The sequence below is a fragment of the Passer domesticus genome, chromosome 31 (genome assembly GCF_036417665.1).
Source record: "Passer domesticus isolate bPasDom1 chromosome 31, bPasDom1.hap1, whole genome shotgun sequence".
Taxonomy (NCBI): domain Eukaryota; kingdom Metazoa; phylum Chordata; class Aves; order Passeriformes; family Passeridae; genus Passer; species Passer domesticus.
Genome location: NC_087504.1, coordinates 2539708 through 2566658, shown reverse-complemented (window position 1 = coordinate 2566658; position 26951 = coordinate 2539708). Strand labels below are relative to the sequence as shown.

The 26951-nt window shown below is 59.2% G+C and overlaps 5 protein-coding genes and 2 long non-coding RNA genes across 7 annotated transcripts in view; 4 read left to right on the top strand and 3 right to left on the bottom strand.

The window, feature by feature from the left end:
• PRIM1 (DNA primase subunit 1) overlaps positions 1 to 10931 on the bottom strand; it is a 19902-nt gene extending 8971 nt beyond the window's left edge. Inside the window, exons 1-8 of the mRNA XM_064401248.1 lie at positions 10771 to 10931; positions 9663 to 9817; positions 9481 to 9587; positions 9327 to 9400; positions 7879 to 8015; positions 5688 to 5746; positions 4519 to 4628; positions 1948 to 2163 (exon numbers count right to left, since the gene is read on the bottom strand). Of these exons, the coding sequence (XP_064257318.1) occupies positions 1948 to 2163; positions 4519 to 4628; positions 5688 to 5746; positions 7879 to 8015; positions 9327 to 9400; positions 9481 to 9587; positions 9663 to 9817; positions 10771 to 10873 (961 nt within the window). The 5' untranslated portion in view covers positions 10874 to 10931. The remainder of the gene's footprint in view (positions 1 to 1947; positions 2164 to 4518; positions 4629 to 5687; positions 5747 to 7878; positions 8016 to 9326; positions 9401 to 9480; positions 9588 to 9662; positions 9818 to 10770) is intronic.
• Positions 3938 to 4447, bottom strand: LOC135288009 (uncharacterized). The gene is made up of 2 exons (XR_010351384.1): positions 4168 to 4447; positions 3938 to 4116 (listed from the first exon to the last, which is right to left on the bottom strand). It is a non-coding gene; the product is annotated as an uncharacterized LOC135288009 (long non-coding RNA).
• On the bottom strand, positions 5966 to 7398 carry LOC135288008 (uncharacterized). The gene is made up of 3 exons (XR_010351383.1): positions 7216 to 7398; positions 6447 to 6738; positions 5966 to 6405 (listed from the first exon to the last, which is right to left on the bottom strand). It is a non-coding gene; the product is annotated as an uncharacterized LOC135288008 (long non-coding RNA).
• A 925-nt stretch (positions 10932 to 11856) lies between the features above and the next one.
• LOC135287988 (retinol dehydrogenase 16-like) lies at positions 11857 to 14679 on the top strand. Its single transcript, XM_064401264.1, has 4 exons — positions 11857 to 12534; positions 12852 to 13110; positions 13948 to 14111; positions 14276 to 14679. Exons 1-4 carry the CDS (start codon positions 12219 to 12221, stop codon positions 14491 to 14493), a joined length of 957 nt encoding a protein of 318 aa, XP_064257334.1. The 5' UTR covers positions 11857 to 12218; the 3' UTR covers positions 14494 to 14679.
• Positions 14680 to 15186: 507 nt separating this feature from the next.
• Positions 15187 to 17478, top strand: LOC135287987 (retinol dehydrogenase 16-like). The gene is made up of 4 exons (XM_064401263.1): positions 15187 to 15524; positions 15842 to 16100; positions 16736 to 16899; positions 17075 to 17478. Exons 1-4 carry the CDS (start codon positions 15209 to 15211, stop codon positions 17290 to 17292), a joined length of 957 nt encoding a protein of 318 aa, XP_064257333.1. The 5' UTR covers positions 15187 to 15208; the 3' UTR covers positions 17293 to 17478.
• Positions 17479 to 17624: 146 nt separating this feature from the next.
• Positions 17625 to 20138, top strand: LOC135287986 (retinol dehydrogenase 16-like). Its single transcript, XM_064401262.1, has 4 exons — positions 17625 to 18323; positions 18640 to 18898; positions 19536 to 19699; positions 19772 to 20138. The coding sequence occupies exons 1-4, from the start codon at positions 18008 to 18010 to the stop codon at positions 19990 to 19992; spliced, it is 960 nt and encodes a 319-aa protein (XP_064257332.1). The 5' UTR covers positions 17625 to 18007; the 3' UTR covers positions 19993 to 20138.
• Positions 20139 to 21359: 1221 nt separating this feature from the next.
• On the top strand, positions 21360 to 26417 carry GPR182 (G protein-coupled receptor 182). Its single transcript, XM_064401258.1, has 2 exons — positions 21360 to 22377; positions 23818 to 26417. Exon 2 carries the CDS (start codon positions 23826 to 23828, stop codon positions 24918 to 24920), a length of 1095 nt encoding a protein of 364 aa, XP_064257328.1. The 5' UTR covers positions 21360 to 22377; positions 23818 to 23825; the 3' UTR covers positions 24921 to 26417.
• Positions 26418 to 26951: the final 534 nt, after the last annotated feature.

Genomic DNA, 26951 nt, shown 5'->3' with positions numbered 1-26951 from the left:
ATATCCCTGGATATTCCTGGATATCCCTGGATATTCCCTGGATATTCCCTGGATATCCCTGGATATTCCCTGGATATTCCTGGATATTCCCTGGATATTCCCTGGATATCCCTGGATATTCCCTGGATATTCCCTGGATATTCCCTGGATATTCCCTGGATATTCCTGGATATTCCCTGGATATTCCCTGGATATTCCCTGGATATCCCTGGATATTCCCTGGATATTCCCTGGATATTCCCTGGATATTCCTGGATATTCCCTGGATACTCCCTGGATATTCCTGGATATCCCTGGATATTCCCTGGATATTCCCTGGATATTCCCTGGATATTCCCTGGATATCCCTGGATATTCCTGGATATCCCTGGATATCCCTGGATATTCCCTGGATATTCCCTGGATATTCCTGGATATTCCCTGGATATTCCCTGGATATTCCCTGGATATTCCCTGGATATCCCTGGATATCCCTGGATATTCCTGGATATTCCCTGGATATCCCTGGATATTCCTGGATATTCCTGGATATTCCCTGGATATCCCTGGATATTCCTGGATATTCCTGGATATTCCTGGATATTCCCTGGATATTCCCTGGATACTCCCTACACCTCAGTTCCCACCCGACTGCTCACGTGGGACTTTTTGCCTCCCACCCCATTCGCTGCCCTAAAATTTGAGGTGAATCCTCGTGGAATCCTCTTGGAATCCGCCCACGAGGCGGCTTTTTGTCGCTGGGAGAAACTTCTGGGCTTCTGTGATTTTTTGGGGGGCACAAAGGATAATTTTATCACTCTGTCAACTCAGGAACGCTCCTCACGTTTCGGGGTTCAGCACGGGAACCCTCCTCCCCTGTTTTGGGGTTCAATACAGGAACCCTCCTCACCTGTTTTGGGGTTCAGCAAAGCCCCCCCAGCCCCTCCCCTGTTTTGGGGTTCAACACGGGACTGCTCCTCCAGCCCCTCCTGTTTTGGGGTTCAGCACAGCTCCTCACCAGTTTTGGGGTTCAACATGGGAATGCTCCTCCAGACCCTCAACCATTTTGGGGTTCAGCACAGCCCCCCAGCCCCTCACCTGTTTTGGGGTTCAACAGGGGAACCCTCCTCCCCTGTTTTGGGGTTCACCCCCCAGCCCCTCCCCTGTTTTGGGGCTCAGCCCCCCAGCCCCTCACCTGTTTTTTTGGGGTTCACCCCCCCAGCCCCTCACCTGTTTTGGGGTTCAATACAGGAACCCTCCTCCCCTGTTTTGGGGTCCAGCCCCCCAGCCCCTCCCCTGTTTTGGGGTCCAGCCCCTCCCCTGTTTTGGGGTTCACCCCCCAGCCCCTCCCCTGTTTTGGGGTTCAGCCCCTCCCCTGTTTTGGGGTCCAGCCCCCAGCCCCTCCCCTGTTTTGGGGTTCACCCCCCAGCCCCTCCCCTGTTTTGGGGTCCAGCCCCCGGCCCCTCACCAGTTTTGGGGTTCACCCCCCAGCCCCTCCCCTGTTTTGGGGTCCAGGCCCCGGCCCCTCACCTGTTTTGGGGTCCAGCCCCTCCCCTGTTTTGGGGCTCACCCCCCAGCCCCTCCCCTGTTTTGGGGTTCAGCCCCTCACCAGTTTTGGGGTTCACCCCCCCAGCCCCTCCCCTGTTTTGGGGTCCAGCCCCTCCCCTGTTTTGGGGCTTACCCCCCAGCCCCTCCCCTGTTTTGGGGCCCACCCCCCAGCCCCTCCCCTGTTTCGGGGCTCACCCCCCAGCCCCTCCCCTGTTTTGGGGCCCACCCCCCAGCCCCTCCCCTGTTTCGGGGCTCACCCCCCAGCCCCTCCCCTGTTTTGGGGCCCACCCCCCAGCCCCTCCCCTGTTTTGGGGCCCACCCCCCAGCCCCTCCCCTGTTTCGGGGCTCACCCCCCAGCCCCTCCCCTGTTTTGGGGTCCAGCCCCTCCCCTGTTTTGGGGCCCACCCCCCAGCCCCTCACCGGTTTTGGGGTGCACGCTGAAGGGGCTCTTGAGCAGGTGGCCGAGCCCCTTGCTGACGTTGCCGTCGAGGCGGGGGAAGCAGAGCTGCAGCATCACCTCCCACTCGGGGTGCCCCAGGCGGCCGCGCTCGCGCTCGGCGCGGGCCCGCAGCAGCTCCCAGCGCTGCACCGAGTCCTTCCTGCGCGGGAACTCGGCCCGCAGCGGCTCCCGCAGCTCTGACCGCGTCAAGGCTCCGCCACAGCGATTGTTTTGCTGTTTGGTTTGCTGTTTTGCCCTTCCAGGATACGTTTTACCCTTCTAGGATCCCATTCAGCCTTTCCAGGATACGTTTCACCCTTTCCAGAGCCCCATTTACCCTTCTAGGACCCCATCTACCCTTCCAGGATCCCATTTAGCCTTTCAGGATCCATTTTACCCTTCCAAGATCCCATTTACCCTTCCAGGATCTGTTTTACCCTTTCCAGAGTCCCATTTACCCTTCCAGGATCCCATTTACCCTTCTAGAATCTCATCTACCCTTCCAGAATATGTTTTACCCTTCCAGGATCCCATTTACCCTTCCAGGACCCCATTTACCTTTCCAGGATCCCATTTACCCTATCCAGAGTCCCATTTACCCTTCTAGGACCCCATTCAGCCTTTCCAGGACCCCATTTACCCTTCCAGGACCCCATTTACCCTTCCAGGATACGTTTCACCCTTTCCAGAGTCCCATTTACCCTTCTAGGACCCCATCTACCCTTCCAGGATCCCATTCGCCCTTTCCAGGATGCCATTTTAACCCCATATTTTAACTTTAACCCTCTATATTAACCCTATATTTTATTTTAACCCCATTTTAACCCCATATTTTAACTTTAACCCCTTTATTTTAACCCCATATTTTAACTTTAACCCCCTATATTAACCCCATCTTTTAACCCCATATTTCAACTTTAACCCTCTATATTAACCCTATATTTTATTTTTAACCCCATTTTAACCCCATATTTTAACTTTAACCCCTTTATTTTAACTTTAACCCTTTTATTTTAACCCCATATTTTAAATTTAACCCCCTATTTTACCCTGATATTTTCATTTTAACCCCATATTTTAACCCCCGATTTTAACCCCACATTTCCCCCCATTTTAACCCCCCCAGGCAGCAAGGATACCCTCAGGGAGCAGGGCCAGCACCTTGTCCCACCTCTCGGGGCTGCCCAGGCTGTCCTGTCCCCTCAGCGCGTGCTCCTCCAAGGATTTTAACCCCATATTTTACCTTCAACCCCATCTTTTAACCCCATATTTTATTTTTAACCCTCTGTTTTAACCCCATCATTTAACTTTAACCCCATGCTTTAACCCCATATTTTAACTTTAACCCCATATTTTAACTTTAACCCCATATTTTAATTTTAACCCCATGCTTTAACGTCATATTTTAATTTTAACCCCGTATTTTACCCTTATCTTTTAACCTCATATTTTAACTTTAACCCCGTATCTTAACCCCATATTTCAACTTTAACCTCATATTTTAACTTTAACCTCATGCTTCAACCCCATTTTAACCTCAAAACTTTAACCCCATATTTTAACTCTGACCCCCTATTTTAACCCCACCTTTTAACCCTGTATTTCAACTTTAACCCCATCTTTTATTTTTAACCCCATTTTAACCCCATATTTTAACTTTAACCCCCTTTATTTTAACCCCTTATTTTAACCCCATATTTTATTTTTAACCCCATTTTAACCCCCTATTTTACCCTGATATTTTCATTTTAACCCCATGCTTTCACCCCCTGTTTTAACCCCATATTTTTAACTTTTTTAACCCCTTCCTCCCCACCCCCCAGGCAGCAAGGATACCCTCAGGGAGCAGGGCCAGCACCTTGTCCCACCTCTCGGGGCTGCCCAGGCTGTCCTGTCCCCTCAGCGCGTGCTCCTCCAAGGATTTAACCCCATATTTTACCTTCAACCCCATCTTTTAACCCCATCTTTTAGTTTAACCCCATCTTTTAACTTTAACTCTATGCTTTAATCCCATGTTTTAAACCCCTATTTTAACTTTAACCCCATGCTTTAACCCCATATTTTACCTTCAACCCCATATTTTAATTTTAACCCCATGCTTTAACGTCATATTTTAATTTTAACCCCGTATTTTACCCTTATCTTTTAACCTCATATTTTAACTTTAACCCCGTATCTTAACCCCATATTTCAACTTTAACTTCATATTTTAACTTTAACCCCATGCTTCAACCCCATTTTAACCTCAAAACTTTAACCCCATATTTTAACTTTAACCCCCTATTTTAACCCCATCTTTTAACCCTGTATTTCAACTTTAACCCCATGTTTTATTTTTAACCCCATTTTAACCCCATATTTTAACTTTAACCCCCTTTATTTTAACCCCTTATTTTAACCCCATATTTTATTTTTAACCCCATTTTAACCCCCTATTTTACCCTGATATTTTCATTTTAACCCCATGCTTTCACCCCATATTTTAACCCTATATTTTCATTTTAACCCCACATTTTCCCCCATTTTTTAACCCCCCCAGGCAGCAAGGATACCCTCAGGGAGCAGGGCCAGCACCTTGTCCCACCTCTCGGGGCTGCCCAGGATGTCCTGTCCCCTCAGCGCGTGCTCCTCGAAGTATTTCTGCACCACGGCCACCGAGCGCCTGCGGGACAGCCCAGAGTTGCCAAAAAGGGCTTTTTTGGACCCAAACGTGGGGCAACTGAGAGGCTTTTGAAAAGCTTTTATTCTGGTTTTAAGCCTCACCTCAAAGGCGGGACAATACAGATGTTATAATTCACACCATCACGATTAGAAGTTAATTATTTCTTAATTACGAGGTATTATAAATATTTTTGTCCTATCAGCTTTTGCCACAGCACGCTGTAAATTCTTTAAATCCAATAATTTAAATTTACCCCTCGTGGCTCCTAATATAAAACAAATAATAATAACATAATTATATATAAGAAATAATAATAATAAATAACATAATTCTGTTTCTCTGAAGCATTTATTTTTAGTTGTGAGGCCACCCTCTGAAATTTGTTTTTCTCAGCAGTGTCTGTCCCATTTCCAAGCCAGCATTTCTTACCTCGAGGTTTGCAGATGTGGGAGTTTTGTCAGGCTTGGGGGATTCTCTATAAATTAATTTTTCCACATTTCCCCCTCTCTCAAACCTCTTTGATGGTTTTGTTACAGTGAAGTACACGAGGCACTAACATTGTCACTATAACAATTAATGTACAAAAACCTTTTCTAAAAAGTAATCTAAAAAATTGGGTTTAATTCTTGCTACTTTTTAATTTTAATTACTGTTAATACATTTTTCTTTATACCCTTTTAAAATTTTAAGCCAGCTTTACCTTTCTCCTAATCCTGTCTCACAAGAAATAAATAAATTGGTGATTGGCCAACAATAAAACCCACCATGCTCATCAACATATTAATTTAAAAAATCTCAAAATTAAAAAAAAAATCTGAAATTAACAAACCAAAACCACTACAATCAATGTAAATAAACTTATTTTGCAAAGCTCCTTTAGCCAGGGTGAATTTTATATATAAAAAATAAAAATATGATAACATCAGCACGAATTTTAACATCTGTATTGTCCCACCCTTCACGTGAGACTGAAAACAGAATAAAATTTTTTTTAAATGCCTCTCTTTTTATCCCAATTTTGGGTCAAAGAAAGGTTTAAGGGGGCAGGGGCTGACCCACCTGATGAAGGGGTGCACGGGGTGGGAGAGGTTCACCTTCTTCACCGAGTCTGCACCGCCCTGGGGGCACAGGGGCAGCCTGGGGTGGGCACGGGGCTGGGCACCCCAAACCCACCTGCTCCAGGGGGTGCCCAGAGCCCCCCAAACCCACCTGCTCCAGGGGGTGCCCAGAGCCCCCCAAACCCACCTGCTCCAGGGGCAGGGGGTGCCCAGACCCCCCAACCCACCTGCTCCAGGGGCAGGGGTGCCCAGAGCCCCCCAAATTCATTCTCACCAGGCTCAGGGGGTGCCCAAAGCCCCCCAAACCCACCTGCTCCAGGGGGTGCCCAGAGCCCCCCAAACCCACCTGCTCCAGGGGCAGGGGGTACCCAAAGCCCCCCAAACCCACCTGCTCCAGGGGCAGGGGTGCCCAGAGACCCCCAAAATCATTCTCACCAGGCTCAGGGGGTGCCCAAAGCCCCCCAAACCCACCTGCTCCAGGGGCAGGCAGTGCCTAGACCCCCACAAATCCATCTGCTTCAGGGGCAGGGGGTGCCCAGACCCCCCAACCCACCTGCTCCAGGGGCAGGGGGTGCCCAAAGCCCCCCAAACCCACCTGCTCCAGAGGCAGGGGTGCCCAAAGCCCCCCAAACCCACCTGCTCCAGGGGCAGGGGTGCCCAAAGCCCCCCAAAGTCATTTTCAGCAGGGTCAGGGGGTATCTAAAGCCCCCCAAACCCACCTGCTCCAGGGGCAGGGGTGCCCAGAGACCCCCAAACCCACCTGCTCCAGGGGCAGGAAGTGCCTAGACCCCCACAAATCCATCTGCTTCAGGGGCAGGGGGTGCCCAGACGCTTCAAACCCATTTTTATCAGGGGCAGGGGGTGCCCAGACCCCCCACAAATTCATTTTCAGCAGGGTCAGGGGGTACCCAAAGCCCCACAAACCCATTTTCAACAGGGTGAGGGAGTGCCCAGTCCCCCCCAAACCCACCTGCTCCAGGGGCACGGGGTGCCCAGACCCTTCAAACCCATTTTCATCAGGGTCAGGGGTACCCAAAGCCCCCCAAACCCACCTGCTCCAGGGGCAGGGGTGCCCAGTCCCCCACAAATCCACATCCACAAGGGTGAAGTGATGCCCAACCCCCCTGGCACCCACCTTCCACAGGCTCAGGGGTACCAAACCCCCCCCAAACCCACCTTCACCAGGCTCAGGGAGTGCCCAAACCCCCCTGGCACCCATTTTCACCAGGCTCAGATGTACCCAAACCCACTTTCCACAGGCTCAGGGGTACCCAAACGCCCCTGGCACCCACCTTCACCAGGCTCAGGAGTACCCAAACCCCCCAAATCCATTTTCAACCAGGCTCAGGGGTACCCAAACCCCCCTGGCACCCACCTTCACCAGACTCAGGAGTACCCAAACCCCCCCAAACTCATTTTCACCAGGCTCAGGGGTACCCAAACTCCCCAAATCCATTTTCAACCAGGCTCAGGGGTACCCAAATCCACTTTCCACAGGCTCAGGGGGTACCAAACCCCCTGGCACCCACCTTCACCAGTCCCAGGGGTACCCACACCCCTGGCACCCACCTTCACCAGGCTCAGGGGTACCCACACCCACCTTCCCCAGGCTGAGGGGTACCCACAGCCCCTGGCACCCACCTTCACCAGTCCCAGGGGTACCTACACCCCTGGCACCCCCCTTCCCCAGGTTCAGGGGTACCCAAACCCCCTGGCACCCACCTTCCCCAGTCCCAGGGGCACCCACACCCACCTTCACCAGTCCCAGGGGCACCCACACCCACCTTCCCCAGTCCCAGGGGCACCCACACCCACCTTCCCCAGTCCCAGGGGTACCCACACCCACCTTCACCAGTCCCAGGGACACCCACACCCCCCTTCCCCAGTCCCAGGGGTACCCACAGCCCCTGGCACCCACCTTCACCAGTCCCAGGGGTACCCACAGCCCCTGGCACCCACCTTCACCAGTCCCAGGGGCACCCACACCCCTGGCACCCACCTTCCCCAGGCTCAGGGGTACCCAAAACCCTGGCACCCCCCTTCCCCAGTCCCAGGGGCACCCACACCCACCTTTACCAGTCCCAGGGGTACCCACACCCCCTGGCACCCACCTTCACCAGTCCCAGGGGTACCCAAACCCCCTGGCACCCACCTTCACCAGGCTGAGGGGCACCCACAGCCCTGGCACCCACCTTCACCAGGCTCAGGTACTCCACTGCAGCTGCCCTCAGGGCTGGGGACCATTTCCTGACGGCGTCGTCGCACACCCAGCAGTGCACCCCCCTCCTGCCAGAGTACACCCACAGGCGGTGCCGCACGCCCAGGTCCTCTGTGGGGGCACAGTGGGGTTTTGGGGGGGCACAAATGGGTTTGAAGGGGCATAGATGGGGTTTGGGGGGGCATCGATGGAATTTGGAGGGGCACACGTGGGCTTTGGAGGGGCACAGGTGGGGTTTAGGGGGGCACTGATGGGTTTGAAGGGGCACAGATGGGTTTGAAGGGGCACAGATGGGTTTTAGGGGGACATAGGTGGGGTTTGGGGGGCACAGATGGGATTTGGGGGAACATAGATAGGTTTAGAAGGGGCACAGAGGAGTTTTGGAGGGGCACAGATGGGTTGGGGGGGCACAGATAGATTTGGGGGGGCACAGATGTGTTTTAGGGGGGCACACATGGGCTTTGGAGGGACACAGATGGGCTTTGGGGGGGTACAGATGGGGTTTGGGGGGGGTACAGATGGGGTTTGGGGGGACATAGATAGGTTTAGAAGGGGCACAGATGGGTTTTGGGTGGGCACAAATGGGTTTGAAGGGGCACACATGGGTTTGAAGGGGCATAGATAGGGTTTTGGGGGGGCACAGATGGGTTTTGGGGGGGCACAGATGGGCTTGGTGGGGCACAGTTCTATTTTGGAGAAATAAAACTATGAAAGGTGTATTGTAGTAGGATTTATGAGGGGTAATTTCAAATTATTCATTTTATGGTACTAATTATACACTGCAAATAACTGAAAACAAATAATTTAAAATTACCCCTCGTAAGTCCTACTACAATACATATTTTATACTTCTTTCATAGTTCTATTTCTCAAAAATTTCTAATCTTATTTACAAGACCATCCTTCAAAATTTAATTCAATTTCTCTCTCGACAATACCTCTCCTATTCCACAACATCTCTAAGTCAACATTCCTTATCTCAAAATTCACACACAAATACAGACTTTTGTGTATAAATATCACTTATGTGAACCTTCTGTGAAACTTTAAGGATTTTCCACAAATCCATTTCCCACAGAGGGGGTCGGACTCTTTCTCCAGAACCAGAGCACACAGTCCCAAGCTGTGCCAAGGGAAAATTTAGGTTGGATATTAGGAAAAAGCTTTTTATAGAAAGGGTGATAAAGCTCTGGAATGTTCTGCGTGGGGAGGTGGTGGAATCACCACCCCTGGGTGTGTTTAAAAAAAATTGGACGTGGCACTGGTTTAGTTGAGCTGTTGGAGCTGGGATGGACTCAATCCTAAACTTCCCTTCCAAACTGCTCACTCTGTGAATTCTGTGAATTCCTTGGGGTCTGGGCAGTGCTGTGGGGTCTGCACATGCCCAGCCAGGGGGTCCCCGCGTGCCCCCAAGCCCCTCACCCACGAGCGCGCGGTCGATGACGCGGACGGCGATGGTCATCAGCGTCCAGCACTTGGAGCAGACATCAGCCGAGCTGGGGGCACAGCGAGGGGCGTCAGCTGGACGCCCCCCGCCCCTGAACCCCCTCCCAGCCCCAGAGCCCCCCGGGGCAACCTGCAGCACGTCCGGACGTCGTCGTAATCCGTCATGTCGATGTCAAAGACCAGCTCCTTCTCCTGAGGCTGGAAGGCTCCCAGGTGCACCGTGTTGTGCTGGTTGGGCTGAGGAGGGACAGGGTGGGCTCAGCGCCACCGGAGACCCCCGCAGACCCCCCCAGCACGGGGGGCAGGACTCACCCGGTGGGAGTAGACGGCCCCGATGTCGATTTTGTAGGGGTTGATCTTCTGCAGCTCCCGCTCCAGCTCCTGGGGGCTGCTGAAGGACTGGAAGCGCAGGTAGACGTCGTCCCGCAGCGTGAAGGAGAATTCCCGCAGCTGGAAGTAATTCTTCGCTGCAGGGACACGGGAGGGTCGGGGGGGGTTAATGCCGTCCTAAATCCCCCATTAAAGTCACCCCCAGACCCGCCCTTCCCCGCTCCTCCCGGTGTCCCGGTCGGTGCAGTGTGGGATGAGACCCGGGATCGGGGTGTTCCCGCCCGGTACCGGTGTACCCTGCCCAGTATCGGTGCCTTTCCCCCGGTATCGGTGCCCCCCGGCCGGTATCGGTGCCTTTCCCCCGGTATCAATGCCCCTCGCCCGGTATCGGTGCCTCCATCCGGTATCGGTGCCCCCCGGCCGGTATCGGTGCCTTTCCCCCGGTATCAATGCCCCTCGCCCGGTATCGGTGCCCCCATCCGGTATCGGTGCCCCCCGGTCGGTATCGGTGCCTTTTCCCCGGTATTAGTGCCCCCCGCACGGTATCGCTGGCCCCAGTCCGGTATCGGTGCCCCTCGCCCGGTACCGGTGCCCCCCACCCGGTATCGGTGACCCCATCCGGTATCGGTGCCCCCCGGCCGGTACCGGTGCCCCCCGCCCGGTATCAATGCCCCTCGCCCGGTACCGGTGACCCCCGTCTCGGTACCGGTGGCCCCAGTCCGGTATCAATGCCCCCGTCCGGTACCGCATCCCCGGTGGAGCCCCCGCCCGGTACCGTTGCCCCCAGTCCGGTATCGATGCTCCCGCCCGTTATCAGTACCCCCCGCCCGGTATCGATGCCCCGGCTCGGTATCAATGCCCCCCGCCCGATATCGGTGCTCCCATCCGGTATCGATGCCCCTCGCCCGGTATCGGTGACCCCCGCCTGGTATCGATGCCCCGGATGGTGCTCCCGGCTCGGTATCGCTGGCCCCAGTCCGGTATCAATGCCCCGGTCCGGTACCGCATACCCGGTGGAGTCCCCGCCCGGTACCGGTGCCCCGGCTCGGTATCGGTGCCCCCCGCCCGGTACCGGTTCCCCCCCGCTCACCGCCGCCGTAGCTGAGCCAGCGGCCGTAGGGGCCGTGCGGGAAGAGCCGCCGGTAGAAGACCGGGAGCAGCTCGGGCAGCGCCGCCGGCTCGAACCGCGCCATGGCGGGAACGGAGCGGCGGGAGGCGGCGGGAAGCGGCGGCGGCGCCGGGCCCGGGGGCCGCCGGGAGTTGTAGTCCGGTCACGGGGGCACCGAGCACCGGGCACCGGGGGTGCGCGGCTCGGGGGAGTGGGAGGAGAGCAAAGCACCGGAGAGGTCCCGGGATGGAGGGGAGGGGATGCCCCGGGGTCCCGGGGTCGTGCGGTCCGGGGGTGGTCCTGGAGGGGTCCCGGAACCGGGAGGGTGGCGGGGTGCTGAGCTGCGGGCACGGCCCGGGGTCCGGGGGGGTCCCGAGGCGGGTGGGAGCCGGGGCGCTGCGGTCAGGGGGGGATTTGGGGGTCCTGCAATGTCCCGGGTCGCGGAGCGCTGAGGTCCCGGGATGTCCCGGTGCCCGGGGGGTATCCCGGGATCCGGAGAGCTCCGGGAGCGTGGGGGTTCGGGGTGTCCCAGGAGGGGCTATCCGGGGTCCGGGAGGGTCCCTGGACGCGGTCCTGGCTTGTCCCGGGGTCCGGTAGACCCTGGGGTGCTGAGGTGCGGGGGGGTCCCGGCTTTCGGGGCGGTCCCAGGATCTGGGAGGGTCCCGGGGTAATCCGGTGATCCGGAGGCGGAGGGGCTCGGGGATGTTCCGGGCTCGGGGATGTTCCGGGTTCGGGGGTGGTCCCGGGCTCGGGGGTGGTCCCGGGATGTTCCGGGCTCCGGGGTGTTCCGGGCTCGGGGATGTTCCGGGCTCGGTGGTGTTCCGGGGATGTTCCGGACTCCGGGGTGGTCCCGGGATGTTCCGGGCTCGGGGGATGTTCCGGGCTCGGGGGTGGTCCGGGGCTCCGGAGATGTTTCGGGCTCCGGGAATGTTCCGGGCTCCGGGGTGTTCCGGGGGTGTTCCGGGCTCGGGGATGGTCCCGCCCTCGGGGATGTTCCGGGCTCCGGGGGGTGTTCCGGGCTCGGGGATGTTCCGAACTAGGGGGTGGTCCCGGTCTTCGAGGTGGTCCCGGGCTCCGGGGGCTTCCCGGGAGGGCAGCGCAGCGCTGCGGGAACCCGCGGGCGCTGCCCCGCTCCCGTTAACGATTCCCCGCAAGAGCGGCGGCGGCGAAGCCCCGGGACACGTCCGGGGGCACTGCCCGGAGCCCGGCGAGCTGCAGGCGGCAGCAGCGGGACGAGCCCCGGGAGAGGACGGGGCGGAGCCGCTCCCGCATCCCGGTAGTGCCCGGAGGCCCAGCGGTATCTCCGCGATCCTTGCCCCGGGGGCCGCAAATTAATAATTAACAGCGGCCCGAGGGCAAAGCCAAGGTCGGGACGAACCTCTCCCGGTCGCGTCCTGCTCCCCATCCCGGTGCCGGTGCCAGCGGCGGGGATGTGGCCGTACGCGGTGGCCGTGCTGCTGGCGCTGCTCCTGCTGCGCCGCTGGCACCGGGAGCGGCAGCCGGTGCCGCGGCTCTCGGAGAAGCACGTGCTGATCACGGGATGCGACAGCGGCTTCGGGAAGCTGCTGGCCCGGCAGCTGGACGCGCGGGGGCTGCGGGTGCTCGCCGCCTGCCTGACGGACAGCGGCGCCGCGGAGCTGCGGGCGGCCAGCTCCGAGCGGCTGCACACCGTCCTGCTGGATGTCACCTGCAGCAAGAGCATCGCCCGTGTCGCCGCCTGGGTCCGCGAGCGTGTGGGTGATCAAGGTAGAACGGGGGTGCTGCCCTTGTTGTCACCTCGTTGTCCCCCCTGGCTTGCCCTGGCTGGCTCAGGGCAATCACGGCTCTGGGATTAATTGCTGCCTGGCCAGAAGTGCTTCTCTGGCGACATCCCTCTGCCAGCAGCTCCTGCAGGAGTTCTGCCCGGGCAGAGAGTTCAGCTTGCAGCCCTTTCCCCCCAAAAATCAGCTCATTAAGAGCTGATCACCCCAACAGCTCTCCTGCCACCTTGTGCCGGCACAGGCGAGGCTGGCACAGGGCTGCGGGCTGGGGAACAGCCCCGGCTCACCCCATCCCTTCCCCAGGGCTCTGGGGGCTGGTGAACAACGCCGGCATCGCCATCCCCACGGCCCCGAACGAGTGGCTGAGCAAGGAGGACTTTGTCAAGGTGCTGAACGTCAACCTGGTGGGGCTGGTGGAGGTGACGCTGAGCCTGCTGCCGCTGCTGCGGCGGGCGCGGGGCCGCGTGGTCAACGTGGCCAGCGTGATGGGCCGCGTGTCCTGCTTCGGCGGAGGCTACTGCCCCTCCAAGTACGGCGTGGAGGCCTTCTCTGACAGCCTCAGGTAAGGCTGCAGCAGCAGCTCTCCCTCAGGGTTTCCCAGGTTGTTTTTCTGGACTTTGTCTGGCGCAGCGGTCAGCTCCCAGCCCTGCACGATCGTGACTGAGCACAGGTCGAACTCGTGTGTGCTGCTGAAGTGTGAGCAGCTCCTGTGCTGGCACCGGGCCTCCCCTGGGGACACTGGCCCTGTCCACAGCCCTGCAGGACAGGAGCTACCCTGAGCTTTGCTTTGCTCCCAGCCCATCCAGATGTGGCAAATGTTTACTGGCACATCATCTCAGCCACGTGCCAGGCTGGCACAATGTCCACTGGCGTCCACAGGCTGTGCTCCACCCCTCCCGCTGCATGCCATGGGAGATGTGGGCATGGAGCCTCCTCTGGGGACATTGCCTCTATTCAAGACCCTGCAGGACATGGCCCTGCTGCCCCGAGCTTTGCTTTGTTCCCAACCCATCCCAAAGATTTGCTGACACATCATCTCAGCCACGTGCCAGGCTGGCCCAATGTCCACTGGCATGGTCAGGCTCTGCTCCATGCCCTGGCATGGGGCTGCATGCCATGGGAGATGTGGGCATGGAGCCTCCCCTGAGGACATTGCCTCTATTCAAGACCCTGCAGGACACGGCCCTGCTGCATTGAGCTTTGCTTTGCTCCCAACCCATTGAAATGTGGCAAATTTTTACTGGCACATCATCTCAGCCACGTGCCAGGCTGGCACAGGGTACACTGACATGGTCTGGCTGTGCTCCACGCCCTGGCACGAGGCTGCATGCCAAGGGAGATCCTGGCACGGACACGCTGGGTGCTGCTGCCATGTCCCACGGGACTCAATCCCCTGCAGGCTGGAGATGCGCAACTTCGGGGTGAAGGTCTGTGTGATCGAGCCGGGCTACTTCAAAACCATGATCACCAACGTTGAGAACCTGGAGAAGAATTTCTACGCCAGCTGGGAGAAGCTTCCTGCAGAGATCAAAGCGAGTTACGGGGAGGGTTACTTGAAGGATTGTAAGTAGCTCCCCCAAAGGTTGTGTGACTGTCTTTGTCTGATGACACAAGGCACATCCCCAGGACCATGGGGGTCCCACGGGGGTCCCACTGCCCCAAAACCCCCTGGGGCCACTTGGCTCCGCTCAGCTCCAGCCTCTCAGCGGCGTTTTCTGCCCCTGCAGTTGTGGCGACCCTCAAGCTGCTGCAGAAGGGCTACAACACCGACCTGTCCCTGGTCACCAACTGCATGGAGCACGCTCTGACCAGCCTGCACCCACGCTCGCGCTACTCGGCCGGCTGGGACGCCAAGCTGCTCTACCTGCCCCTCAGCTACCTGCCCTCAGCCCTCAGCGACGCCCTGTTCTCCTTGTTCTACCCCAAACCTGCTGGGCAAGCCTGAGGTGGGCATGCAGCTGGCAGCCAGGAGCAGAGGGAGATGCAATAACGCACGCTGGGATCAAGAATTGGCTGCGGCCACGTCCCTGAATTTGTAGCTGCGTGTAGCTCGGAGTTTGTAGCTGTCTGTCCCTCTGTGCCCTGCTCACGGGTGGGTTTGTCCTGAATAAAGACGCCCTGTCCCCTCATGGCTGAGCGTGGTGGCACTCAGGCTGTGGCAGCTCTGGCTCTTCCCCTGGGCACCTGCTGCCTTCAGGATCCAGCCCTGGGCACGGTGCCAGGGGGCTTGTCCAGACTGGCAGCCCGGGTATTGACACAGGGCAGCAAAACTCAGACCTGTTCCGACCTGAGCAGATTTCCCTCCGGGCAAAGAAGCGAGCAGGCCTCTTACAGAACCCTCCTCTGCTTCCTCCTCCTGCAGAGCTGTTTGGGGGGCCTGTGCTGCCCCATCACCACATTTGGGGACCCTGTCGCCCACCAGTGCTGGGTGGGATGGAAAGGTCCAGGGCTGGTGCTGCTGGTGGTTCCCCCAAATCCAGCTCCGTGGGGCACCGGGATCCACCTGCTGGGGGCACGGCAGAGCCCCAGGCACGGGCAAAGCCGGGAATTACAAAAACCACAAATCAGGAGGGACAAAACGCAGCCCGGCAGGGAGCTGCCGCAATCCCGGCTCTATAAATGCCGGCACGGGCTGTCACCGAGCGCTGCCAGCGGCGGGGATGTGGCCGTACGCGGTGGCCGTGCTGCTGGCGCTGCTCCTGCTGCGCCGCTGGCACCGGGAGCGGCAGCCGGTGCCGCGGCTCTCGGAGAAGCACGTGCTGATCACGGGATGCGACAGCGGCTTCGGGAAGCTGCTGGCCCGGCAGCTGGACGCGCGGGGGCTGCGGGTGCTCGCCGCCTGCCTGACGGACAGCGGCGCCGCGGAGCTGCGGGCGGCCAGCTCCGAGCGGCTGCACACCGTCCTGCTGGATGTCACCTGCAGCAAGAGCATCGCCCGTGTCGCCGCCTGGGTCCGCGAGCGTGTGGGTGATCAAGGTAGAACGGGGGTGGTGCCCTTGTTGTCACCTCGTTGTCCCCCCCGGCTTGCCCTGGCTGGCTCAGGGCAATCACGGCTCTGGGATTAATTGCTGCCTGGCCAGAAGTGCTTCTCTGGCGACATCCCTCTGCCAGCAGCTCCTGCAGGAGTTCTGCCCGGGCAGAGAGTTCAGCTTGCAGCCCTTTCCCCCAAAAAATCAGCTCATTAAGAGCTGATCACCCCAACAGCTCTCCTGCCACCTTGTGCCGGCACAGGCGAGGCTGGCACAGGGCTGCGGGCTGGGGAACAGCCCCGGCTCACCCCATCCCCTCCCCAGGGCTCTGGGGGCTGGTGAACAACGCCGGCATCGCCATCCCCACGGCCCCGAACGAGTGGCTGAGCAAGGAGGACTTCGTCAAGGTGCTGAACGTCAACCTGGTGGGGCTGGTGGAGGTGACGCTGAGCCTGCTGCCGCTGCTGCGGCGGGCGCGGGGCCGCGTGGTCAACGTGGCCAGCGTGATGGGCCGCGTGTCCTTCTTCGGCGGAGGCTACTGCCCCTCCAAGTACGGCGTGGAGGCCTTCTCTGACAGCCTCAGGTAAGGCTGCAGCAGCAGCTCTCCCTCAGGGTTTCCCAGCTTGTTTTTCTGGACTTTGTCTGGCGCAGCAGTCAGCTCCCAGCCCTGCACGATCGTGACTGAGCACAGGTCGAGCTCGTGTGTGCTGCTGAAGTGTGAGCAGCTCCTGTGCTGGCACGGGGCCTCCCCTGGGGACATTGGCCCTGTCCACAACCCTGCAGGACAGGAGCTACCCTGAGCTTTGCTTTGCTCCCAGCCCATCCAGATGTGGCAAATGTTTACTGGCACATCATCTCAGCCATGTGCCAGGCTGGCACAATGTCCACTGGCATGGTCAGGCTCTGCTCCATGCCCTGGCACGAGGCTGCATGCCAAGGGAGATGTGGACATGGAGCCTCCCCTGAGGACATTGCCTCTATTCAAGACCCTGCAGGACACGGCCCTGCTGCATTGAGCTTTGCTTTGCTCCCAACCCATTGAAATGTGGCAAATTTTTACTGGCACATCATCTCTGCCACGTGCCCCCCTGGCACAATGTCCACTGACATGGTCTGGCTGTGCTCCACGCCCTGGCACGAGGCTGCATGCCATGGGAGATGCTGGCACGGACACGCTGGGTGCTGCTGCCATGTCCCACGGGACTCAATCCCCTGCAGGCTGGAGATGCGCAACTTCGGGGTGAAGGTCTGTGTGATCGAGCCGGGCTACTTCAAAACCATGATCACCAACGTTGAGAACCTGGAGAAGAATTTCTACGCCAGCTGGGAGAAGCTTCCTGCAGAAATCAAAGCGAGTTACGGGGAGGGTTACTTGAAGGATTGTAAGTAGCTCCCCCAAACATTGAGTGATCCTCTTTGTCTGATGACACAAGGCACATCCCCAGGACCATGGGGGTCCCACGAGGGTCCCACGGGGGTCCCACTGCCCCAAAACCCCCTGGGGCCACTTGGCTCCGCTCAGCTCCAGCCTCTCAGCGGCGTTTTCTGCCCCTGCAGTTGTGGCGACCCTCAAGCTGCTGCAGAAGGGCTACAACACCGACCTGTCCCTGGTCACCAACTGCATGGAGCACGCTCTGACCAGCCTGCACCCGCGCTCGCGCTACTCGGCCGGCTGGGACGCCAAGCTGCTCTACCTGCCCCTCAGCTACCTGCCCTCAGCCCTCAGCGATGCCCTCTTCTCCTTGTTCTACCCCAAACCTGCTGGGCAAGCCTGAGGTGGGCATGCAGCTGGCAGCCAGGAGCAGAGGGAGATGCAATAACGCACGCTGGGATCAAGAATTGGCTGCGGCCACGTCCCTGAATTTGTAGCTGCGTGTAGCTCGGAGTTTGTAGCTGTCTGTCCCTCTGTGCCCTGCTCACGGGTGGGTTTGTCCTGAATAAAGACGCCCTGTCCCCTCCTGGCTGAGCGTGGTGGCACTCAGGCTGTGGCAGCTCTGGCTCTTCCCCTGGGCACCTGCTGCCTTCAGGATCCAGCCCTGGGCACGGTGCCAGGGGGCCTGTCCAGACTGGCAGCCCGGGTATTGACACAGGGCAGCAAAACTCAGACCTGTTCCGACCTGAGCAGATTTCCCTCCGGGCAAAGAAGCGAGCAGGCCTCTTACAGAACCCTCCTCTGCTTCCTCCTCCTGCAGAGCTGTCTGGGGGGCCTGTGCTGCCCCATCACCACATTTGGGGACCCTGTCACCCACCAGTGCTGGGTGGGATGGAAAGGTCCAGGGTTGGTGCTGCTGGTGGTTCCCCCAAATCCAGCTCCGTGGGGCACCGGGATCCACCTGTTGGGGGCACGGCAGAGCCCCAGGCACGGGCAAAGCCGGGAATTGCAAAAACCACAAATCAGGAGGGACAAAACGCAGCCCGGCAGGGAGCTGCCGCAATCCCGGCTCTATAAATGCCGGCACGGGCTGTCACCGAGCGCTGCCAGCGGCGGGGATGTGGCCGTACGCGGTGGCCGTGCTGCTGGCGCTGCTCCTGCTGCGCCGCTGGCACCGGGAGCGGCAGCCGGTGCCGCGGCTCTCGGAGAAGCACGTGCTGATCACGGGATGCGACAGCGGCTTCGGGAAGCTGCTGGCCCGGCAGCTGGACGCGCGGGGGCTGCGGGTGCTCGCCGCCTGCCTGACGGACAGCGGCGCCGCGGAGCTGCGGGCGGCCAGCTCCGAGCGGCTGCACACCGTCCTGCTGGATGTCACCTGCAGCAAGAGCATCGCCCGTGTCGCCGCCTGGGTCCGCGAGCGTGTGGGTGATCAAGGTAGAACGGGGGTGGTGCCCTTGTTGTCACCTCGTTGTCCCCCCTGGCTTGCCCTGGCTGGCACAGGGCAATCACGGCTCTGGGATTAATTGCTGCCTGGCCAGAAGTGCTTCTCTGGCGACATCCATCTGCCAGCATCTCCTGCGGGAGTGCTGGCCGGGCAGAGAGTTCAGCTTGCAGCCTTTCCCCCCAAAAATCAGCTCATTAAGAGCTGATCACCCCAACAGCTCTCCTGCCACCTTGTGCCGGCACAGGCGAGGCTGGCACAGGGCTGCGGGCTGGGGAACAGCCCCGGCTCACCCCATCCCCTCCCCAGGGCTCTGGGGGCTGGTGAACAACGCCGGCATCGCCATCCCCGCGGCCCCGAACGAGTGGCTGAGCAAGGAGGACTTTGTCAAGGTGCTGAACGTCAACCTGGTGGGGCTGGTGGAGGTGACGCTGAGCCTGCTGCCGCTGCTGCGGCGGGCGCGGGGCCGCGTGGTCAACGTGGCCAGCGTGATGGGCCGCGTGTCCTGCTTCGGGGGAGGCTACTGCATCTCCAAATTCGGCGTGGAGGCCTTCTCTGACAGCCTCAGGTACGGCTGCGGCAGCCCCCGGAGCTCTCCCGCTGTTGGGTCGCTCTCCTCAGGCAGGGTTTTATTTTTATTTTTATTTTTATTTTTATTTTTATTTTTATTTTTATTTTTATTTTTATTTTTATTTTTATTTTTATTTTTATTTTTATTCCTGGTTACATTTTCCCCCGGGGAGGTTGTGAAATGCTGACCGCAAGCGGGCTGGGAGCGTGGGCAGGGCTGGAGCCGTGGGTGTGCAAGCAGGGGAAGGGTTTCGAGGAGCTCTGGAGGAAAGTTCTAGAAGGATCCTGGAGTGGGGGGGATGGACCAGTCCGGGTCGTCCCGGGGTCCCGGGGTCTTTGGTTTTGGTGTCTAGAGGGGTCCTGGGGCGCTGAAAATTCGGGGAGGTTCCAAGATCTGGGGTGTTCCCGAGGCACTGAGGTTCAGGGGGATTCCAGGATCCCGGGATCCAGAGGGGTCCCGGCGTGCTGAGCTCCGGGGACGTCTCGGGATCCACGAGGGTCCCCGGAGCAAGAACAAGGTTCCCCAGCGCCCACGACAGAACGCCTGGGGTGTGCCACGAGCAGCCCCTCGCTGCCCCCCGGTCTCTGCCCTCCTCGGGGCAGCAGCTCCCGCTGATCCCCCCCACCTCGGGCAGGCGGGAGCTGCGTCCCTTCGGGGTGAGGGTCTCCATCATCGAACCCGGAGGCTTCCAGACGGGAATGACCGACCCCGCCCCGCTGGTGGAGGGCTTCCTTCGCCTCTGGGAGCGGCTCCCGGCAGAAACCCAGGCAGCTTACGGCCGCCACTACCTGGACAAATGTGAGTCCACCCCAACACCGCCACCCCTGCTGACCGCACCTCCACGGCGCTGACCCCCTTCTGCCCACCCAGATGCCAAGAGCACCACCCTGATGCACCGCCTGAGCAGCTCCCGGCTGTCGCACGTCACCGATGCCATGACCCACGCGCTGCTGTCCCGCTGTCCCCGCAGCCGCTACGCCGCGGGCTGGGACGCCTGCCTCATCTTCCTCCCGCTCAGCTACTGCCCGGCCTGGCTCTCCGACACCATCATTGGCTTCTTCCTGCCCGTCCCGGCCAGCGGGACGCCCTGATGGCCACCAGAGCGGGGACACGGCCCGTGGGTGTCTCGGGCTCTGCAGAACGTGCTCAATAAAGCTGGGCAATGCTGGGGCTCGGAGGTGTCCGAGGGTCACCTGGCCACGGTGCTGGCGGCCACCGGGGGTCGCGTGGCAGGATCCCGGCTGCTGCCCGTGCCCCGAGCGGCTGTGTGTCCCGGGATATCCCGGCTCGGGTGGCAGGGAAAGGGCTGGGAAAGGCAGAGCGGTGTTTATCCATCCCCTAGGCTCGGTTTAACCCGGGATATCCCGGCTCGGGTAGCATGGAACGGGCTGGGAGAGGCAGCTCGGTGTTTATCCCTCTCCTAGGCTCGGCTTAACCCGGGATACTCCGGCTGGGCTGGCAGGGAACGGGCTGGGAGAGGCAGCGCGGTGTTTATCCATCCCCTGGGCACGGTGTATCCCGAGATAAACCGGCTCGGATGGTAGGGACCGAGCCGGGAAAGGCAGAACGGTGTTTATCCATCCCCTGGGCACGGTGTATCCCGGGATATCCCGGCTCGGGTGGCAGAGAAAGGGCTGGGAGAGGCAGCGCGGTGTTTATCCATCCCCTGGGCACGGTATATCCCGGGATATCCCGGCTGGGCTGGCAGGGAACGGGCTGGGAGAAGCAGAGCGGTGTTTATCCGTCCCCCGGGCTCGTGGGCGATGATCCCTGCGTCACTCACCGAGCTAATTAAGAGCTGATTAGCGATCAGGTAATCGGGGGCAGGTCTCTGAGGTTGTGCACTTGCCTGCGGGACCAGAGCAGAGCCAGCGCAGCCCCCTCCCCTCAGCTCTGGCAAAGCCCGAGCCCACCCTGGGCCGGGACCCCCGAGACGCCTCGGGGAGGGCGAGAGGGACGAGGAGCACCCGGGACCTCGCACAAGCTGCCTTCCCCAGCCGAGGAAGCTTTTCCCGAGTGTTTTCTTTGGCTCAGGGAGCACAGCGTGCCCGGCAGCCCCCGCAGGTCGCGTTGGGGACCGGGACGTGGCGTGCCAACCCCCGGGAGCTGCAGCCCTGGCTGTACCTGCCGCGGCACACCTGTGCCCAAATCCCTCCGGAGGGGGAAGGAGCAGGAGAATTGCAGATCCCCAGCGCTGCCTCTGCCTGGAGCCCGCCTCTCCAGACCCTGAGGGGCTCCTGGGCACAGATTTGGGGTGCTGAGAGCCTTGGGGCACCCCAGGAATTGCAGAAGGGGCTGAGCTGCCTGTCCCAAACCCAGAAATACAACCAAGCTCCCAGAGCTCGCTGTTCCCACCAGCATCAGCAGCCCCTGCACAGCCCTCGACGCTTCCCAGCTCCTGCTCAGCCCCAGAGTTCGCTGTGGAATTCTCCTGACCCGTTAAACAGAACCAGCAGAGCATTTCTTCCCTCTCGGGTGGGACAAAACCCCCTCGGTGGCAGAGCGGCCCCTCACCACCCCCACGGCCCCAGCTGAGCCAAAACATGCCCGGGGCCAGCACGAAGCCGCCGAGTTCCTGTTTGGAAGCCGCTCCTGCCGGGGTTGGTACCTGCACACGGGGTCACCAGCGCCGGGCTTGTTGTTGTGAGCCCCGACTTTATCAGTGCCCTGGCGCTTCCCCGCTCCCCGTGCCTTCCTTCCGAGCCAATTGTTGATCCCGCAGTCTTGGCTGAGCTGGGAAAAAGGGAGATTTCCTGCAATTGTTTCGCAGGACTTGCAGAACGATGCAAAATTTTCTGCCTATCAGCCCCCGTCCCCAGCGCCGGGGCAAGGCTTGAGCCCCCTGGCTTCCCCTGCCAGACCGCGGGGCAATCAAGGCTCTGTGATTAATTGCTGCCTGGCCAGAGGTGCTTCTCTGGCGACATCCGTCTGCCACCGGCTCCTGCGGGAGCGCTGCCCGGGCACAGAGTTCAGCTTTCAGCTTTTCCCCCGAAAAACCCCTGATCTCACCCTGGTATCGAGGTGGCATCAAGGACAGCTTTGTCACTTTTGTTTTAACCCACCCCAACCAGGATTCCCAGAGCCGGGGCAGGACCTGGGATGTATTTTCCCCACAGACGGATCCAGGCGGGATCCAACCTCTTATCCCAGCGCGGTGACAGTGGAGGGGACACTCGGGAAGCCGCGGGGACCCCCGTCCACCGCCAGGCACCTGCGGCTTCCACACCGACACCTGCCCGGGGCCTCCGTCCCCACCCTGCGGCAAAATCAAACGGGAGCCGAGTCCCGGCGCTGCAGATCCAGGGAAATGTCACCGGGCTGGGCTGTCTCAGGATGTCGCACCACGGCGGTCATTTCCTGCCCAGCAAGCGGCCACCGAGCCCACCCCGGCTCCGTGCCCAGAGGCGCCTGAGCTGCCGAGCCGAGAGGATCCCCCCGCCCCGAGCAGCCCCAGCGCAGCCCTCGCCCAGCCGCCGGTGAGCCAGAGCCGTGCCTCCTGCTTCGTGTCACTTCTCCTGTCCGTCTGTCCCTTCTGCCATCCGTCTGTCCCCTCTCCCACCCGTCCGTCCCTCCTCCCGTTTGTCTGTCCCTTCTCCTGTCCGTCCGTCCCTTCTCCTGTCTGTCCTCTCTCCCACCCATCCGTCCCTTCTCCCATTTGTCTGTCCCTTCTCCTCTCCGTCTGTCCCCTTTACCATCCATCTGTCCCCTCTCCTATCTATCCCTTCTCCCGTTTGTCTGTCCCTGGTCCTGTCTGCCTGTCCCTTCTCCTTTCTGCTTGTCCCTTCCCATGTCCATCTGTCCCCTTTGCCATCCATCTGTCCCCTCTCCCACCCGTCCGTCCCTTCTCCCGTTTTTCTGTCCTTAGTCCTGTCTGCTTGTCCCTTCTCCTGTCTGCCTGTCCCTTCTCATGTCCGTCTGTCCCCTCTACCATCCATCTGTCACCTCGCCCATCTCTCTGTCCCTTCTCCTGTCCGTCCGTCCCTTCTCCCGTTTGTCTGTCCCTTCTCCTGTCCGTCTGTCCCCTCTCCCATCTGTCCCTTCTCCATTTGTCTGTCCCTGGTCCTGTCTGCCCATCCCTTCTCCTGTCCGTCTGTCCCCTCTCCCGTCCGTCTGTCCCGTCTCTCAGCCCCAGCGGCCCTTCAGGACCTGCAGGACAGAGAGGACGGGAGGTTCGGGAGCCCGGGGGGTGCCAGGCTCAGCCTCCCCCTGGTTCTGTCTGCCAGCCGGGGTGGGTGCCACAGGGGTGACGCTCACGGGGGACACCAGCTGCGGCTCGGTGCCCGCTTGCCAGGCTCCGGGTGAAGCGGGAAGGCCCCGCTGGAAGGGCAGAGTCCCGCAGCGTCCCGCAGCGTCCCGCAGCGTTCCGCAGAGTCCCGCAGAGTCCCGCAGCGTCCCGCAGAGTCCCGCAGAGTCCCGCAGCGTTCTCGAGGGAGCGGCTGCTCCACTGGACGGGCTCCGCAGCGTCTCCGCTGCGCTGGGATCGGGGCTCTCACTTGGGGCAGTAAGAGAATGTCCAGGTCAGCTGCATTTCCCTGAAATGGTTCATTTTGTCACCTTCTTGGATGTCCCGATGGCTCCCGGCGGAGTGAGGGCGGCTCACACCCCGAGGGCTCGGGTGGGAGCGGGGCCTCTCCCGCTGGATCTGTCTGGGACAGAGTCACCAATCCTGTGTGTCCCAGGCCAGCCTCGGGGACAGGGGACAGCCACCACACGTGGTGGCTGCCGTTTGTGGCTGGCATTTATCCTGGGATGTGAGGGGATCACCTGGGTGGACGCAGCATCCTTGGAGGGTTGATGTAGGGAGCCACCGCGGGAGTAAAAATTGGATTAGAAGCTCCCAGAAGGATTTTTTTGAGCCCCACACAAGGGCTCTCTGTTTCAGGCTGCCCAGCTCAGTGCTCTCCCTTTCCCTGCAGCCACCAGGATGGCCGAGGTGACCACTGTCCCCACGGAGACACACACTGTCCCCAGTGAGTACGGGGACTACCACAACCTGTCCGAGCTGTTCTACCTCCTGAACCACACCTACACCTACTGCGAGTTCAGCCTGGACGAGAACATCAAGCGCGTGGTTCTCTTCATCCTCTACCTCGTCATCTTCGTGGTGGGCTTGGTGGAGAACCTCCTCGTCATCTGGGTCAACTGGCAGACGCGGGGCCACAAGAGCTTGGTCAACCTCTACATCATCAACATGGCCATCGCCGACCTGGGCGTGCTGCTCTCGCTGCCCATCTGGATGCTGGAGGTGATGCTGGATTACACCTGGCTCTGGGGCAGCTTCCTCTGCCGCTTCACCCACTACTTCTACTTCGCCAACATGTACGCCAGCATCTTCTTCCTCACCTGCCTGAGCGTGGATCGCTACGTGACCCTGACCAGCTCCTCCCTCTTCTGGCGCCGGCACCAGCACCGCGCGCGCCGCGCGGTCTGCGCCTGCAGCTGGGTCCTGGCCGCCGCCATCCCCGTGCTGGAGGTGGCTCACATGCAGCTGGTCAACACCGGGGAGCCCATCTGCATCTTCATGGCCCCCTTTGAGACCTACGACGAGTGGGCGCTGGCGGTCAGCCTGGCCACCACCACCATCGGCTTCCTCATCCCCTTCCCCGTCATGGCGGTGTTCAACGTGCTGACGGCGCGGTTCGTGCGGCGCGCCAAGCCGGAGAGCCGCAAGCACTGCCTGCTGATCTACGCCTACATCGGGGTGTTCCTGCTCAGCTGGCTGCCCTTCCACGCCGTGCTGACGCTGCTCACCCTCGAGGGCAACCACATCGTCCTGCACTGCACCTTCGCCCACTTGCTCTACTTCTTCTACGACATCATCGACTGCTTCACGCTGCTGCACTGCGTCGTCAACCCCATCCTCTACAACTTCCTCAGCAAGAACTTCCGTGGAAAACTCATCTCTGCCGTGGTCAAGTACATCCCCAAGGAGCACGGTGGCCAGAAGGGAGATGGAAATTCCTCCTCCAGCACGCAGCACTCCATAGTCATCGCGAAGGACAACAGCCCTCCCAACTAAGGGGGGTCAGACTCTCCCAGTTTTGGTCGTGGTGGCTCCCTGGGGGCGGTGGGATTGGTTTTCCTGCTGCTGAGGACACGATTTGCTTGGGCACAGCCCTTCTTGGCTGGGCACCCCCCGTGCCAGGTTTGAGGAGAGCTGGGAGCTACGGACATCTCGCCTCTGGAGTGCTGTTGTGCCCAACCTAAAGAAAGAAGAGAAAATGATATTCCCTGTTTGACAAGAAGATGATATTCCCTTGCAATAATAAAGCTTGTTACTCCACTCAGTGTGTGACACAACCCGGCCCCAAGAGCAGAGCCCCGTCCTGCCCCCAGCTGTGGGGTTGGAGTGCACCATCTGCCCCACCACGGCTCTTCCTGCACCCCCAAACTGCCCCTGACCCCCACCCCGGGCACGGCACTGCCTGGTGAGTGCCATCCCGAGAGGGAGAGGAAGAACCACCCCTCTGGAGCACAACCCCCCCTCCACAGTGCCCAGCAACATCCAGAGCCTGATTTTTGAGAGATGAAGGCAAAGGGGCTGAGGAGGGCACAGACCTGAGGGGAGGAACAACTTGGATTCCAGGTCAGCCACTCCTTCAGAGCAATTTTGCAAACCCAGTTGTAAATTAGTGATGGCTAAACCGGGTTTTGCTGGGAAGGGCTGACTTTGGGTCCTCCATCCCATTAAGTCCAGCCTCCTCTGGAGCATCCCCTGGCAGGTTTTTATGGCCACTGGGTAGATTTCTCAACTCCACCAGACCCCAACACCCCTTCCCCTTCCACCAAACCCCCCGTGGGAGCACGGGCACGTGCAGAAATCCTCAGAGCTGGAGCACAGGCTGGGTTTGTGCCCTGCAAGGAGCATCCGGAGAAAATTCATCCTGGCGTGGATCCTGATCTCAGTCCCTCGCTGGGGGAAGGGGACAGAGAGACCATAAATCTCCCGAAGGCCTTGAGCTGCTGGAGGAACACGCGGTGAAAAAAGCAAAGCATAAGCAGTTCTGGGGACAGGATGCTGGCGCAGGGGTGGGAGCAGGATGTCCCAGGAGAAGCCCATGGCCAGGGGGTGACACGGATGCGGGGTTATCACGGGGCTGGCTGGGAAAGCTCTGCACTTCCAGGGGTCCCTGATGGGGGAAAAAACCCTCAATTCCTCAGGGTTCCTTCTGCAGGGATGCTCCTCTGTATGCCAGGACATGAGCACTGAGGGGAGGATCCAAATCCACCTTTTACACAGAAACTCTGGGAATTCCCTGCTCAGGAATTCCCTTCCTCTGCTCCTCACAGCTGTGAGTGCAGAATTCCAAGCACTGTGAGACCCCCGGGCTCAGATCTGCACCCCATCACCTTCACTCCCTGATCCCAAATCCTCCCTGAGCTCCCCTTTGCTAATTCCTTCCTATTTCCAATTAAAAAAATGGAGGGTAAACACACAACCAGCCACTCATCAGGGCAAAAATATATTCAAGATACTTCAACATGTAAAATTTGGTATTTCACCTAATAAACTTAATTTTTAACTGTCTGAATTTCACTGCATTTTTTGTTCAGAGACCTTAGGGCCAGAGTGGCCTCAAATAAATTGTCACCCATGGTGGCCTGGGCTGGGCACTCTGTTCCCTCCTCCATGGGAAGTTCTTCCTTGTCTTGAGTGGAATTTCTTGTGGTTTCATTTATGGCCACTGCTCCTTGTCCTGTCACACCACTGAAAAGTCTGGCACCATCCTCTTGGCCCCCCTTGAGGTGTTTTTATGGATTGGTGAGATCCCCTGTCAAATGAGATATTTATATGAATATCAGATATTTTAATGGATTGGTGAGATCCCCTCTCAAATGAGAAATTTAAGATATTTTTATGGATTGTTGAGATCCCTTCTCAAATGAGAAATCTGAGATATTTTTTATGGATTGGTGAGATCCCCTCTCAAATGAGATATCTGAGATATTTTTATGAATTGATGAGACCCCTCAAATGAGAAATTTAAGATGTTTTTATGGATTGTTGAGGTCTCCTCTCAAATGAGAAATCTGATATATTTTTATGGAT

Excerpts from the sequence above, each read along its gene's own strand:
- LOC135287988 (XM_064401264.1), top strand. The coding sequence starts at position 12,219 with ATGTGGCCGTACGCGGTGGCCGTGCTGCTGGCGCTGCTCCTGCTGCGC. Across the intron at positions 12,535-12,851 it reads CGAGCGTGTGGGTGATCAAG|GGCTCTGGGGGCTGGTGAAC; the intron begins GTAGAACGGGGG and ends TCCCTTCCCCAG. Across the intron at positions 14,112-14,275 it reads GGAGGGTTACTTGAAGGATT|TTGTGGCGACCCTCAAGCTG; the intron begins GTAAGTAGCTCC and ends CTGCCCCTGCAG.
- LOC135287987 (XM_064401263.1), top strand. The coding sequence starts at position 15,209 with ATGTGGCCGTACGCGGTGGCCGTGCTGCTGGCGCTGCTCCTGCTGCGC. Across the intron at positions 15,525-15,841 it reads CGAGCGTGTGGGTGATCAAG|GGCTCTGGGGGCTGGTGAAC; the intron begins GTAGAACGGGGG and ends TCCCCTCCCCAG. Across the intron at positions 16,900-17,074 it reads GGAGGGTTACTTGAAGGATT|TTGTGGCGACCCTCAAGCTG; the intron begins GTAAGTAGCTCC and ends CTGCCCCTGCAG.
- LOC135287986 (XM_064401262.1), top strand. The coding sequence starts at position 18,008 with ATGTGGCCGTACGCGGTGGCCGTGCTGCTGGCGCTGCTCCTGCTGCGC. Across the intron at positions 18,324-18,639 it reads CGAGCGTGTGGGTGATCAAG|GGCTCTGGGGGCTGGTGAAC; the intron begins GTAGAACGGGGG and ends TCCCCTCCCCAG. Across the intron at positions 19,700-19,771 it reads CCGCCACTACCTGGACAAAT|ATGCCAAGAGCACCACCCTG; the intron begins GTGAGTCCACCC and ends CTGCCCACCCAG.
- GPR182 (XM_064401258.1), top strand. The coding sequence starts at position 23,826 with ATGGCCGAGGTGACCACTGTCCCCACGGAGACACACACTGTCCCCAGT.